Genomic DNA, 14,188 nt, shown 5'->3' on the forward strand with positions numbered 1-14,188 from the left:
ATGAGCCTAGTATTCCCAAAAATTTGCAATAGTTTATAAATAGTTAATGCCTGGGAGTGTAGATAAATTGTTATTCATTTCTGCTGTTCACATTTTCTTTCTAAGGGGAAAATTCAGGTATAATATTTTCCTATCACATCTAATAATCTTTAATAAATATATGTCCATCAGTTTTCCCTTTTTTTTGTAGAGTCATTAAGCTTGATTTGGTACTGAGTTTTGGTATTATTGGCATATGCATATCAACTTAGTTTCACTTCCTTGATTTTCAGGAAAGATTAGCAGAAGAAATTGAAAAACTGAGATCTGAACTTGACCAACTGAAAATGAGAACTGGCTCGTTAATTGAACCCACAATATCAAGGTAACATTAAATTAAAAGCTTTTCTGTAGTTAACTATAAATCAATATAAATTTCCTTATAGCTTCTTAGTTCTTCAAATAAAAAATATAAGTATTTTCTATTATTCAGTAGTCTTACCCCATTTGATTACTTACCAATTACAGTTTTTATTTTCCAAAATAATTCTCTAATATAAAAATCCTTTCTGCAGATATGTAACAAAATTTAAATTATTACCTTTCTTTTTCTTTAATTATATAGACAGACATATATAGAAAGATCCTTAAATTTAAAAAAATATGAACTATATATAATTCCAGGAAGAGGTATCAACCATTTTCTCTACATGCAGAAATGTGTTCAACTGCTAATGTGACTGGAGAAATGTCATTGATTATGGTCTCAACATCTATCTAGTTTGTTAAAATAGTTGCTATTAAGGAAGGAAGAATAAATCACATGTACCTGCAGCATTGAAATAAATTTAGCTATACTCATCTACTTTGATTCAATATCTCAACCTAAAAGAAACAATAGGATGATTGGTTACTATACATACATGTATGTATGATATATATATATATATATATATATATAAAATATAATGTATCATATATAGAGACAGTAATCTTAATAATTGACATATAATTTGCTTTGGGCCTAGGATCTTTTATTTACAATTGATAAGAAACCCTGAAAAGATACACTCAATTAATCCATTTATATTAAACACAGAATAATATCAGCTGCTTGAAACTTTTGACCACCTTGGACTTTTACAAGTCCATTTATCTGTCTTATACCTTAAGAATGTTAGTTCCACAAGGGCAGGAATGTTTGAGTGTTTTGATAACTACTATAATCTCAGCACCTAAAAAACAGTGTCTGCTTGTAGTATGCACTCAATAAATATTTGTTGAATGAATGAATATCTGGCAAAACCTTTTTCTGATGTTTAAGTAAAATACACAAATCCAAAAAAAAAAAAAAAAAAAAAAAAAACACCTATAGGAGTTTATACTATTTTAAAACTAAGTATTAATAAAAACAATATTTAGTATTTTGAACATTTCTATCTGAGTTTAGTATAATAAACAGAATTCTGGAGGCATAAAAATGCCCAAAAAACTTTTAAATATGTAAGTCATTTATTTTAGAAAACTATGCTTATTTTTCTAACTCAAATTTAATTTATGAATCTATCTGAAATTATTCATTCAGAGATATGTGTCTGCATTGTGATGATGATAATAATAAAGAGGAGTAGAAGAGCAGAAAAAAATATTAAAGGAATTAATAGGATGAGCATTATCTAATAAAAAAATTATATATATACTAATATGGTCAAATGGCCACTTCCTTGTGTTTTTGATATTATATCTAAAAAACACAGATTTATACTTTTGTATATACATGTTCATTACAACAGTAAGTCATCATTGTGCCTGGAATGGGCAGCCCTACAATGTTTACCTACAAGGCAGTCTTATTGGGAAATTTAGGAATTACATGCAGACCAGTTATTCCCTGATACACTTGGTCCAGGGAAGAACACTGGACCAAGTGTAAAAAGACCTGAATTCCTAGGTCTCAGACACACAGGGTAGTGTTTGATTTGGAAAAACCCATTTTTCTTAATGAGATTCTAGTTATATATATTTTACATGACTATATTTAAATAGTATTTTCCTGCCTATTTTATAAGCTTGCTTTGACGATCAAATGAGATAAGTGAACAAAGAGGCTTTGTAAACATTAAGTCATGTTACAAGTATAAAATATTGCAGGAATTACTATGACAGCTAAAATGATGAAATTTATAAGTTACAGGATAACTGAATATTTATTAAACCAAAATTATCTATTGAATGTCCATGCTTCTCTGTTCACATAATTAAGAAACAAACAATAAAGAAAACAAAAGGTTTATGAGGATTCCATCTACTGGTTTTTTATCTAACAAGTAGGAAGGTGGTAGGATATGAGCCAAGGCTGGTGAATATCAGTAACTCATATTCTCTACTTGCATCTCATCTTGGAAGAAAGAAAATGAGTTCCAGAATGGCGGGAGAAGGCTTGATTTGGCTCAACTTTGGAAAAAGGGTAGGATCTAGATAAGTGGAAATAACAATGGAGAACATTCCAAGAAGCAGAGGCACCAAAAACAGGTTTTATGTTTAAAAAAAAAAAAAAAGCATATATTTGATTTATCCATGGAAGTGCTTTTATGAGATTATATGCAGAGAGTGAAAGGAGATTCAGGAGGAGAAATTACGTGATTCACTGCCTAAAGGAAACCATAGTGTTCTGTAACTTATTTAGACCTTTAAAAATCTTCTTAAAATAGTGTACACTTAAAAAGATTTAAAATTGAATTAGTATGGAAATATTGCTTCTGTTTCCTCCTACTAGAGAACTCAGAGAGCTGAATGAAAGAAGAGAGATGAGCTGTAACTTCTTTGGATGAAGTACAAGCAATGTTTTTTTCTAGAATTGGTATTGGTTCAAGTCTTTTTCCTTTCAAAATATGTTAAACACCTTCTGTCTGCCAAACAGTATTGCATTGGGAGTATAGTGGTGATGAAAAACACATGTTCCCAATGGAGGATACAGGAATGCTGGTTTGAGGGGTGCTGCAGTAGGGGGAGTTCTAGGAGCCAGAGAAGTGTATGGTGGTGGGGTATTTTAGCCAAGACCTTCAGACTATTAACCTGCGAAAGATGGGAAGAGACTATTTCATGTAGAAACAACAGCATGTCCAAATCCTCAGAAGTGAAAGAAAATGTGAGTTATTGAATGAACTGAAAGTCGGGACAGCTGAAGTCGAGAGAATAAGGCAGAGACATAGCTAGAAATCAAGTTAGAAAGTAAAAAGGGCCCAGATTGTAGAGGTCTTTGTAAGGAAAGTTAAATAGCTTGGTCTTTAGACTAAGTAACTAGGAACGCGTTGAAAAGTTTTATGCAGATGGTTAATGTGACCCCATCTGTGTTTCATTTCACTTTTTTGTGAGTGATCTGGAGTTGGGAGATAAAACAATGAGGTAACCCTCCTAGAATGATGAGTTATATGTTGCAAGTCACTCTGATGCCCAGAGAAACATTAACCTTAGCAGCCACGGGCAACAAGCACCTACAGTAACTTGAGATGCTTGAGATAGTTTAGGACTGTATTCCAATCTATTTCATTCGTTCAGTAATCTACCAGATGTTTTATCAAGTACTTCCATGTGCCAGACACATCCCTGGGGATACAAGGGTTAATAAAACCGGGTCTTTGTCTTCATGAAACCTAGAGCCCCTGCCCAGTAGATAGAGTCTGAGGGTTGTGCCATTTATGTGTTTGGCCTGGTTGATCAGTTTTTTTGTTTGTTTGTTTTATTAGTGTTATTGTATTTAGATGTATGTGCACACCATACAATCCATTCAAAGTATACAATCATTGGTTCACAGTATCATCACATAGCTAGTTGAATATTCATCACCATGATCATTTTTACAACATTTGCATTCCTCCAGAAAAACAAATACTATGAAAAAAGAAAACCCCAAAAATCCCATAGCTCTTACCTCTCCTCCTTCCCCCACTTACTGACCACTAGTATTTCACTCTACCAATTTTAAGACTTGCAACAGAGGTAGGTTAACTAAGACAGTGTAGTATTGTGTGTGTGTGTATATGTATAATCAGTGGAAGAGAACAAAACATCCAAAAGTAGATCCATTCAAACAAGGGCAACTAACTTTATTTATTTATTTATTTTTTGCTATATCGTTGTACAATCATTATCAAAGATCAGGGCTACTGGATTACAGTTCAGCAACTTCAGATATTTCCTTCTGGCTATTCTAAAACAATAGACACTAAAAAGAAGTATCTATAAAGTGAGTCAGTAGTCACAGTTATTTGTTAAATCTGAATTTCTCTGTTACATCTCCTTCCTTTCATTTGATCATTTTCTCAGTCTTCAGGGATATCTAGGCAATGACCATTTAAACATCTTTGTGCTGGAAAGGGGTGTTGACCTTATGGGTAGTGGAATGAAACTTGTTGATATTCTTGCAGAGACTAGTACCTCTGGGTTTCAGGGATTATCTGGCATAGGATCAATCTGGAGGCCAAAAGTTTCTGAAAGAATAAACTTACTAAGAAAAACTTTTATAGAGACTTAGATAGAGCCAAGGGCCCTCTCTAGGGTTTTCAGGAATGCTGTTCATTGGGACTTGGCATATGGTAGTAGTTTGCAGTAACTGGCTAAAGTTTTGTAACAGTAACCTCCAGGGTGACCTCTCAACTATATTTGAAATCTCTCAGCCACTAAACTTTATTTCGTTTCATTTCTTTTCCACCTTTTGGTCAAGAAGGCTTTCTCAATCCCACAATGCCAGGGCCAGGTTCATCCTGGGAAGTCATGTCCACATAGCCAGGGAGACTTATACCCCTGGGAGTCATGTCCCACATAGCAGGGAGGGTAGTAAGTGTATTTGTAGAGTTGGCTTAATTAGAGAGTGAGACCACATCTAAGCAACAAAAGAGGTTCTCCGGGGGTGATTCTTAGGCATAATTACAAGCAGGTATAGCTTCACCATTGTAGAAATAAGTTTCATAAAAGCAAGTCTCAAGATTGAGGGCTTGACTTATTAAATTAGGAGTCCCTAATGCTTGAGAGAATATCAGTAATTCCCCAGGTTGGGAAGCTTAACAGTTCCATATTTTCCTCAGTCCCTCAAGGGGACTTAGCAAATAGTTTTTTATTTATTTATTTATTTTTTATTTTCTGCCCCAAATACCCTGGGATGTACCTGGGTATTACATTTACCTGTACAGAATAAGATCTCATTCCCTGTTCTAGGTTCCATGTAATTAGGTTGTTTAAATAAACTGACCAGACAGGATAAATTAGATAATTTAGAAAAATTAAATTTTGGACCAAATAAACATCTCTTCCTTTGGTCTCACACAGAAGTTGAAGTTTTAAAATACAGGCAATGTCATCTTTTGCCCTGTATTCTGGTTTACCTTAGACCTAACCAGGTCCATTTCATTCATTTCTCTAATTGAAGTCTGATCTCTTTTTCATCTTCTTTAACAGTTGCTGTATGAAGTAATGCTGGCTTTCAGAGCTACAGAACTATTAACCCTGAGTCTCAGCTGTCACCCAGATACCCAATATTCCAGGGAACTATCAGATTATACACAAAGAGTACAGCATCTCAGAACTTAGAAATAACATTTCAGGAATAGATGTGATGGCTGTAAGTGTTTATAATCTAGGAACCTTTATAATGAGCGTTATTTGAACATTCTGTACTCCTTAATTATCGATTGCCTAATCTCTGCCCACTTTCTATCCCCTGATAATCTATGCTCTCAAATTTAATTCTCAGAGTTTGCTCATTGTAGTTAGTTTATATTAGTGAGACCATATATTATTTGTCCTTTTGTTTCTGGCTTATTTCATTCAACATAGTATTCTCAAGGTTTATTCATCTAGTTGCATGCCACATAATTTCATTCCTTCCTGCAGCTGCTCAATATTCCATTGTACTTATACACTGTGGTTCACCCTTCCATTTATTAGTCAATGTACCCTTAGGCCACCTCCATCCATTGCAAATTGTGAATAATACCATCATAAACACCAATGTGCAAATGCCTATTTGTGTCACTGCTTTCAGTTTTTCCAAGTCTTTGTCTAATAACGGGTTTGCAGGATCATGTGGCAACCCTATATTTAACCTCTTATGGAGCCACCACACTGCCCTCCAGAGGGGCTCACCATTCTACTTCCCTACCAACAGTGAATGTGTATATCTCTCTCTCCACATCTTCTCCAGCTCTTGTCTCCTTCTGTTTCTTTTTCAAACAGTTGTATTCACACATATACAATCCATCCTAAGTGTGCAATCAGTGGTTCCCAGTATAATCACATAGTTATGCATTCATCACCACAATCTGTATGAGAACATTTCCATTTCTTCCACAAAGCAGAAGAGGAAGAGAAAATAAAAAAAAAAAAGAAGAAGAAAGGAAAAAGAAGGAGAAACAACAACAGGAATCCCATATCCCTCCCTTATATCTGTCTCTTACTGACTTTTAGCTTTGGTATACTGCCTTTGTTACAGTTAAGGAAAGAACACTACAGTGTTACTGTTAACCATAGACCCTAGTTTGCATTAATTGTATTTTTTCCTAATACCATCCCATTTTTAACACCCTGCAAAGGTAACATTCAATTGTTCTCTCTCAAGTAAAAACTTTCTTTATCTGTACATTTAATCACCATCATTGCCCCCTCTAGGTTTCGCTACATTCTACATTCCCAGTTTTTGTCCTCTATCTTTCCCTATTGTGTCATACATGCCCCTAGCCTTCCTCTTTCAACCATACTCACACTCAGTTTTGTTCATTATACGTATAATATTGTGCTACCATCACATAGTATTGTGCTATCCATTTGTGGATCTTTACAATCAATCCTTTTGAATGTTCTGTAATCTTTCAGCATCAAGTGCCCAATCTGTACCTTCTTAGTATCTCCACCATCTTTCTATCTCCTGATAACCTGTGTTCTCAACTTTAACTCTCAGAGTTTGCTCCTTATACTTAATTCATATTAGTGAGACCAATAATTCTTTATTCTGTCACACAACTATGTAATATTCCATTGTATGCATATACCACAGTTTGTTTATCCACTCCTCTATTGATGGCTATTTGGGCTGTTTCCATCTCTTGGCAATCATCAATAATGCCGCTATAAACATTGTGTGCAAATGTCCATTCCTGTGGTTAGCTTTTAGATATGGCTTTTCCAAAACAAAACCACTTTACTTGATTAAGCCTCATGTTACTTACAAAAAGAACAGTAATAGTCATCTTCTTCGGGCATGATTCCTTAGTTCATTTGCTCTAATGTCCAATTTGGCAAAAGTAAGGTCAGTGTCTTCTATTGCTGCAAACCCAGACCTCATCTAACCTTTTATATCCTTGTCAGATATTTAGAAATGCTTGCCTTTGTTCACAAACAAAACTAAGGGAGAGAATATAGTGGATCAGCAGGAGCCCCCAAGTTCAACAGAAAACACAGCTTTAAGCAAATTTCCTACTGATGATTGATCTGTTATTTCATTTTATAGGACATAATGTTGTTGCTGTTATTATCATCACCATTAATACAGTAGTAAGCTGAATTTGCTGTAAATCTACATATAAATAATGTACCTGGGGAAAACTTTTTGCACTTAGATTACAGAATACTTTATTACCATGTTTATTGAAAGCCAGTGTGATGATGTTTTCCAATTGAAATTTTCCAACCATTTCACCTCCAAGCAGATTTCAGAATCAAATTTGACCATGAAAAATTTTTTTTTCATCTCTTTGGAATACCATTTTATCAAAGGCTGAAAATTTGTTCTTGTGGTTCACCCTATTCTATTGAAAAGAAAGATTATTAACCTTGGTCAATGTTATTGTAAGCTTTTTATTGATTCCCTAAATTGACATTGAGAAATAGACAATAAGCGTGAATAAATTCATTCAAAAATATTAAAATTTTGAAAACATCTGGAACCCCAAATGTTTATTCATGTTTCAGTGACTTAATGAGAAATATCTAAAACAAATACATTAATAAATAGCAAATATTGGGATATCCACTAAATAGCTCAAACTAAATAAAGTTGCCAGAATTTAAGCCAATGGATCATGGTTATCGATCAACACATTTCATTGCACTGCCACATTTGAAAATGATAATGCTAATAAGGTTTTAAGTATATTCTAAAAGGAAACCATGCACTTGATCTTAGGGAATGGGTTTGAGCCTGGAATTTCTGACGTGTCATCTGGAGAGGCATCAAAGAATTCATGACAACTCATGAATTTTATTTCTTGAGTTTTATTTCCTTTAGGGTTTATGCTTTATTGCCAATTAAGCATTGGACAGCGATTAGCTGTTAAGTTTGATTTGTGAGATTCGATATATTTCATATGTTTTTCTTTTTTCCAGAACGCACCTAGACTCCTCAGCTGAGTTGCGGTATTCAGTGGGCTCACTAGTGGACAGCCAGTCTGACTACAGAACCACTAAAGTAATAAGAAGACCAAGGAGAGGCCGCATGGGTGTGCGAAGAGATGAGCCAAAGGTTAACCTTTTTAGTTCAACTTTTTGATAGTTTTAGTAAATGCACTATTGTATTTCAACACTAAGAAAATACAAAGTGCTAGTATTTTCATTAGTTTCAAGCATGGCATGTGATATATTTATATTTTTAAAACTACACTTAATATAAAGCATAAAGCACCTACTATGTGCCAGAAAATAAACTAAGCATCTCCCATACAGTTAGCCACTTAACATTATGAAGTAGGTCATATTTTAATAATAATTTTAGATATAAAACTATTGATGCTTGTTCCAGTTTGCTGAAGCTGCTGGAAATGCAATGTACCAGAAATGGATTGGCTTTTACAATGGGGGTTTGTTAGTTCACAAATGTCCTGTTCTAAGGCCATGAAAATGTCCAAATTAAGAGATCAAGAGGTAAAAACCTTCTCTGAGGAAAAGGCCGATGGCTCCCGGAACACTTCTGCCAGATGGGAAGGCACGTGGCTGGTGTCTGCTGGTCCTTTGCTTCAGGGTAGTATTGATTGCAGCTTCTGATTCCAGTGGCTTTCTCCTTAAGCATCTGTGGGTTCTCAATTAGCTACTCTGGGCAAACTCTGGGCTTCATCTCTTAGCTTAGCATCTCCAAATGTCTTTCAGTCTGCATTTCCAAGCATGTGGGTCTGTGTCAGTTCTCAGCGCTCTGAAGGACTCCAGTAAACTAATTCAGACCCAACTTGAATGGGTGAGGTCACACTTCCAAAGAAATAATCTAATCAAAAGATTCCACCCACCATGAGTCTGCCCCACAAGACTGGATTAAAACAACATGGCTTTTCTGCGGGCATATTAGATCCAAACAGGTGCAATGCTTAAAAAGTTTAGGTGGTCAAAATTACATAGCTAGCAGTTATGGAGTCAGAACTTGAGCCTACATTTGCATGGTTCTAAATTCCATTATTTTAACTATTATGCTGTATAGCCAAACAAGTGGACTTTTTTAAGTAATGCCATTCATATTATTAATTAAAGAGTAATTAAATATTTTAATTACAATTAGTGTTTTAAAAACAATTCATGGAAAATGTATATAAATTATTGGTGTTTATAGAAAACTATGTATGATAAATTGCAGTATCAACCTTTAATCCAACCACTCAAAATTTCCAGGTTGTTCATGTTGCTTAGGTATGTAATTACATTTTATAGAAAAGTAGTATAGTTCCTTTGTGCCCTAATTATATTTTTTTCTACCCAACCACTTTTTTCTGTGCAAAATAACACCTAATTTACTTATCCTTATTTGTATAAAGGGCTTTGATACCCTTTATCTCTTTTAATTGGTACCAATATGCCACATGGAATTTAATCCCTCAGAGTGAGCATTTAATATATGTTGAATGGATGAATAAATAAATGAACAAATAAAAAATAAATGAAGTCCATTTCAGTTCTTTCATCATTATTATACAGCAAATAAATTGGTGCTACTCAGTAACAAAACAATTAGTAGCACAAATGCTAATTTAGGCCTGTCATTAAATCTTGACTCAATATACAGGGCAATATCATGTGCTCCTCCAAATAAGTCATTTTGCTTGATCATAAACATTAAAACCAATTCTTCAAACAACAGAGAACTCTAGGACCTTCCCCTGCTGCTGACTCCCTCCTACCTTCAGGTCACAGCCTGAAAAACACTGACCCTCACTCATTCACATAGAGGATTTATTACATCATTTACAGCATTGCCATGTAAACTAGCATGCCTTGGGCTTAAAAAACATTTAATTTCAGTTTTCAAGTGACCAGAGCAACTTTACAACATTTTAAATAATATCTTGTTAGAATCTATGCAAATGAATGTTGGAAACAGAATTCTTTTGTAATTTGCTGTATGATAAGACTTGTGGTCTCAGGGAAGTGTAAGACTAATTCATATAAGAAATGAGGATTCTTGAATACAAGTGAAGAGAGATTGTTATATTTGGAAATGAGGGAAAATGTTACAAATGTAGATGCATTAAGTAATTGTTGTTTTGGAGTTGCACTGGAAATTGTATGGAAGTTTATCATTTTTATTTCCATTAAAATTTTGATATTTATGCTGACAGTACTTACCATTACTTAAGATGTCAAGGAACTATTAATTGAATTAAATTAAATGATAATAATTTAATTATTAAATTAAAATGGCAATAATTGGTTTTGTTTTTGCCAGGTCAGCTATAAAAGCATGCATGGTTTTTGTTGTTGTTGTTATTCAGAACAGTGCTTTCAAAGTGATCAGTGATAAACAGTCTACATTGTACATTGTTCATTTACCATCCAGGTGAAATCTCTTGGGGATCATGAATGGAATAGAACTCAACAAATTGGAGTGCTCAGCAGCCACCCTTTTGAAAGTGACACTGAAATGTCTGATATTGATGATGATGACAGAGAAACCATTTTTAGTTCAATGGATCTTCTCTCTCCAAGTGGTCACTCTGATGCCCAGACTCTAGCCATGATGCTTCAGGAACAATTGGATGCCATCAACAAAGAGATCAGGTGAGTCCCATTAGCATTGATTTTTTTCAGGGGATTAGAAGACCTTGATACTCAAAATGTGGTCCTCAAATCAGCCTTGTTGGCAACTCCTGGGAGCTTGTTAGAAATAAAGAATCTTGACACTCATCCCACAGATATTGAACCAGAATATGCCTTTCCACAAGATCTCCAGGAGATTTGTAAATCTCCATAAAATGTGGGAAGCAATCAATCAGGCAGCCTTTGTTAGGAACATATATAGAACATTTACCAACCATGATATTAATGACAATATTTAAAATGAGGTAATGGTGATAAATCTTCTCCAGTGAATTTTAAAACACTTTTTCAGTTACAATTTGCTATTTAAATGAAAGAAACTTGTGGTAATGAGGTGCATCTGTAAGGCACATTTAACACTGCCGTAAAGGTACTAAATGGCATTCAAGTTAATGTATTCAAGTAGTCAGATATTAGCATGAATCTTTTATCAATTTTAAGTCATTATATCAGAGAAAAAGTATTTCTTCAAAGTTTATTCATGCTAAGTGCCTTTAAAAAACAAATATCAGATATTTTTTCATTCAACACCTATGGAGCATATGCTAAAAGTAAGATAGGGCGCTATGCTCTGCCAGGAACACTAAGATTTAAAACAAAGAAAAAATTAATACCTTTAAATAAGTGATAAGCTAAATGTACTACAACCACTCTTCTTAATAATAAAAATTAAATTCCCATAGGAATATACTGCATGGAAAATTATGGTTTTTAATCATAGTATTTATGGTTAGTTAATTGTATTCACCAGAGACTGAACTTGCTTTTTGAGTCTGCTTGGTACTGTGTTTCATACTGAAACCTAATTCTAATCTAGATTTCTTCGGTTGGTTAATTAATATTCATTATAACAGTAAGGATAAAAGTTTCACACATTAGTATTCATTAGCATTCAAGTTCATGGCTATTCAGATTGATCAATAAATATCCCTTGTCATTGTTAGGAAGTGTGAAAATTTTCTAAGTAACCAAATGAGGACCAACATGTATTTGCATTCTTTAAATATAAAAGGCTGAATATTTATACCAGACATAATTTAGTATTATAACCCAACAAGTGCTTTTATTACATTATCATTCCAGAGGCAATAAAATATGTTGGTGGTATAGTCTGTTACTGAATTACTTCATAATAGATAATGAAAAAATGTATTATCACTGCACAGCATCCTTATAATAGATGATTTCTAAAGAGTAGATGTCATTTTAGAATTGAAATTCTACAAATTATCTCAAATATTGAAAAATGTTATCAATATGATAATTTCAATTCTAACTTAATACATACTTTCTTGAATCACAACAGCATCCACAACCTTTATGTATAATTAACTTGAGTAATCCCAGTGGAGAGTCCAACTGTGTCAGGAAACTATTAACGTAAGCAGGAAGCTATTAACGCAATTTTTTCCAACTGATGAACCATTTAAACAATACCTTCATTTATTCTTTCTAGCCCTAGCTAAATCTGTTGATCTTCTTCTAAAACCATGCATATCTTTTTAAATTTGGGAACAAAACAGGAATAAAATGGCAGATGATTTAAGATTATATTCTGTTTAGCACTTACTGGAAACCGTTTATAAACTGAGGTTGTCACTCCATTTCAATGAAACCAGTGAAAGCATACATTTTACTTTTTTTTCCTATTCCCATTGACTATTATATATTCTTAGCGTTAGAAGGGAACTAAAAAGTATCTAAAAGTCCAAAATATGGCATCTATGGTTATATGGAAGAGGTGATTTTTTAATGGAGTAAATTATTTCCCCAAAACCCACTATTATTATACTCCAAGATGTTACTAGATATTAGTATGAGTCCTTTTCAAAAAGTGATTTGGCTTATAGGAGAAAAGGAAAAGAAACCTTGAACTTCTATTTTAGCTTTTATACATACTATCTTTGGTAATGCTTACTTTGCTAATATCAAGAATTTTCTGAAATTCTCCACTACTTTAAATAAGAAAGGGTCTTAAAAACTGACCTCTTCCTTAGAGAAATGAAAGGGGCACACGTTAAACTCTAAATAAAGAATGGCAAAGTAGACTTTGATATTGATGCCAATTCCGATCAATTATCAGATGCTCTGAAACACCGTGTTTCGAAGGATTCTGAAGGCAGTTCCTCACTCAGTTAAAAAGTGTGCACTGACTGATTAGCTGGGTTGTCCCATCTCCATTTTATAAACTCCTCTTCTCAGTGAAGGCTACTAGAGGCTGCAGTAATTTAACCCAGCCTATGGCCCGTGTTTCATCCTTTACTTGTGGCTTCCTTCTGTCTTCTCATTACGGTAGCACTAAAGATGAAGGCATAAAAAAGCCATACCGTGTTTCCTTATGGTTCTGCTGACGGGCTTCCCATTAATTCACATTACTCTGCTTATGGAATTCACATATCTATGAGAAGCACCTAATGAAAAATTCTGATGCCTTTTGTTTTGTATAATGAATATCAGTCCAAAAATCTAGTGTGTTAACCCAGTTTCTATTTTAAATGCCTATCCAGGCAGAGAAAGATAAATTAATTTATTCCAAGTCCCATCTTCTTTCCTTCTTTTACTTTTTCAAATTCTGAGACATTCTAGGGCACAAAAATTTCTGCCAGTTTGTATGAAGCTCTTTCTGCTCTGAAATCTCTCCTTCCTCAGTCTTCCAAGAGTACTGCCCAGGAGACAGGAAACAGGACTCCCTGCTCTAGGACCCAGCAGCATCTACAATCACAGTCTCCCCTCATTTTCTTGACCAACCAAGAAATTTTTTTATAATCTTTGGGAGAAGCCCCACTATCTTCTATACCTTTTCTTCCTGTCTTAGCTATGAGCATGTTGTTTCAAAAAATTATCCCACCACATATTGTTTAGAAAGTTAAAATTTTGTGGTTCCTTGCCAACAACAAATATTTCTTCTGGAAAAGTAGACATAGAGTAGGCCCACACTTCTCAATAATCTTGAGGAAAATTCTCCAAGACTTTTATCTCTGTATTCAAAATCAATGTCTAAAATATAAAGTAAATAAATGTAAATAAGTAAAATAAATATACGTAAATTTAAGTCAGGGTCCTCCAGGCCTTTAGTTCTCTAAAGCCTTGCTATTAAAAATGTGGTCCACACAAGCAGCAGCACCTGGAAACTTGCTAGAAATGC

The 14,188-nt window shown here is 34.1% G+C and overlaps 1 protein-coding gene across 29 annotated transcripts in view; it reads left to right on the plus strand.

The window, feature by feature from the left end:
• PPFIA2 (PTPRF interacting protein alpha 2) overlaps positions 1-14,188 on the plus strand; it is a 531,438-nt gene that overhangs the window by 414,651 nt on the left and 102,599 nt on the right. For all 29 annotated transcript variants that reach the window (XR_005218603.1, XR_005218602.1, XM_037848402.1 and 26 more), the window contains 3 exons: positions 273-364; positions 8,356-8,491; positions 10,784-11,004. Coding sequence is in view for 27 of the 29 variants with exons in the window: in XM_037848402.1 (XP_037704330.1) it covers positions 273-364; positions 8,356-8,491; positions 10,784-11,004 (449 nt within the window). In the remaining 2 variants the exon portion in view is untranslated. The remainder of the gene's footprint in view (positions 1-272; positions 365-8,355; positions 8,492-10,783; positions 11,005-14,188) is intronic.

The sequence above is a fragment of the Choloepus didactylus genome, chromosome 8 (assembly GCF_015220235.1).
Source record: "Choloepus didactylus isolate mChoDid1 chromosome 8, mChoDid1.pri, whole genome shotgun sequence".
In the NCBI taxonomy this organism is placed as follows: domain Eukaryota; kingdom Metazoa; phylum Chordata; class Mammalia; order Pilosa; family Megalonychidae; genus Choloepus; species Choloepus didactylus.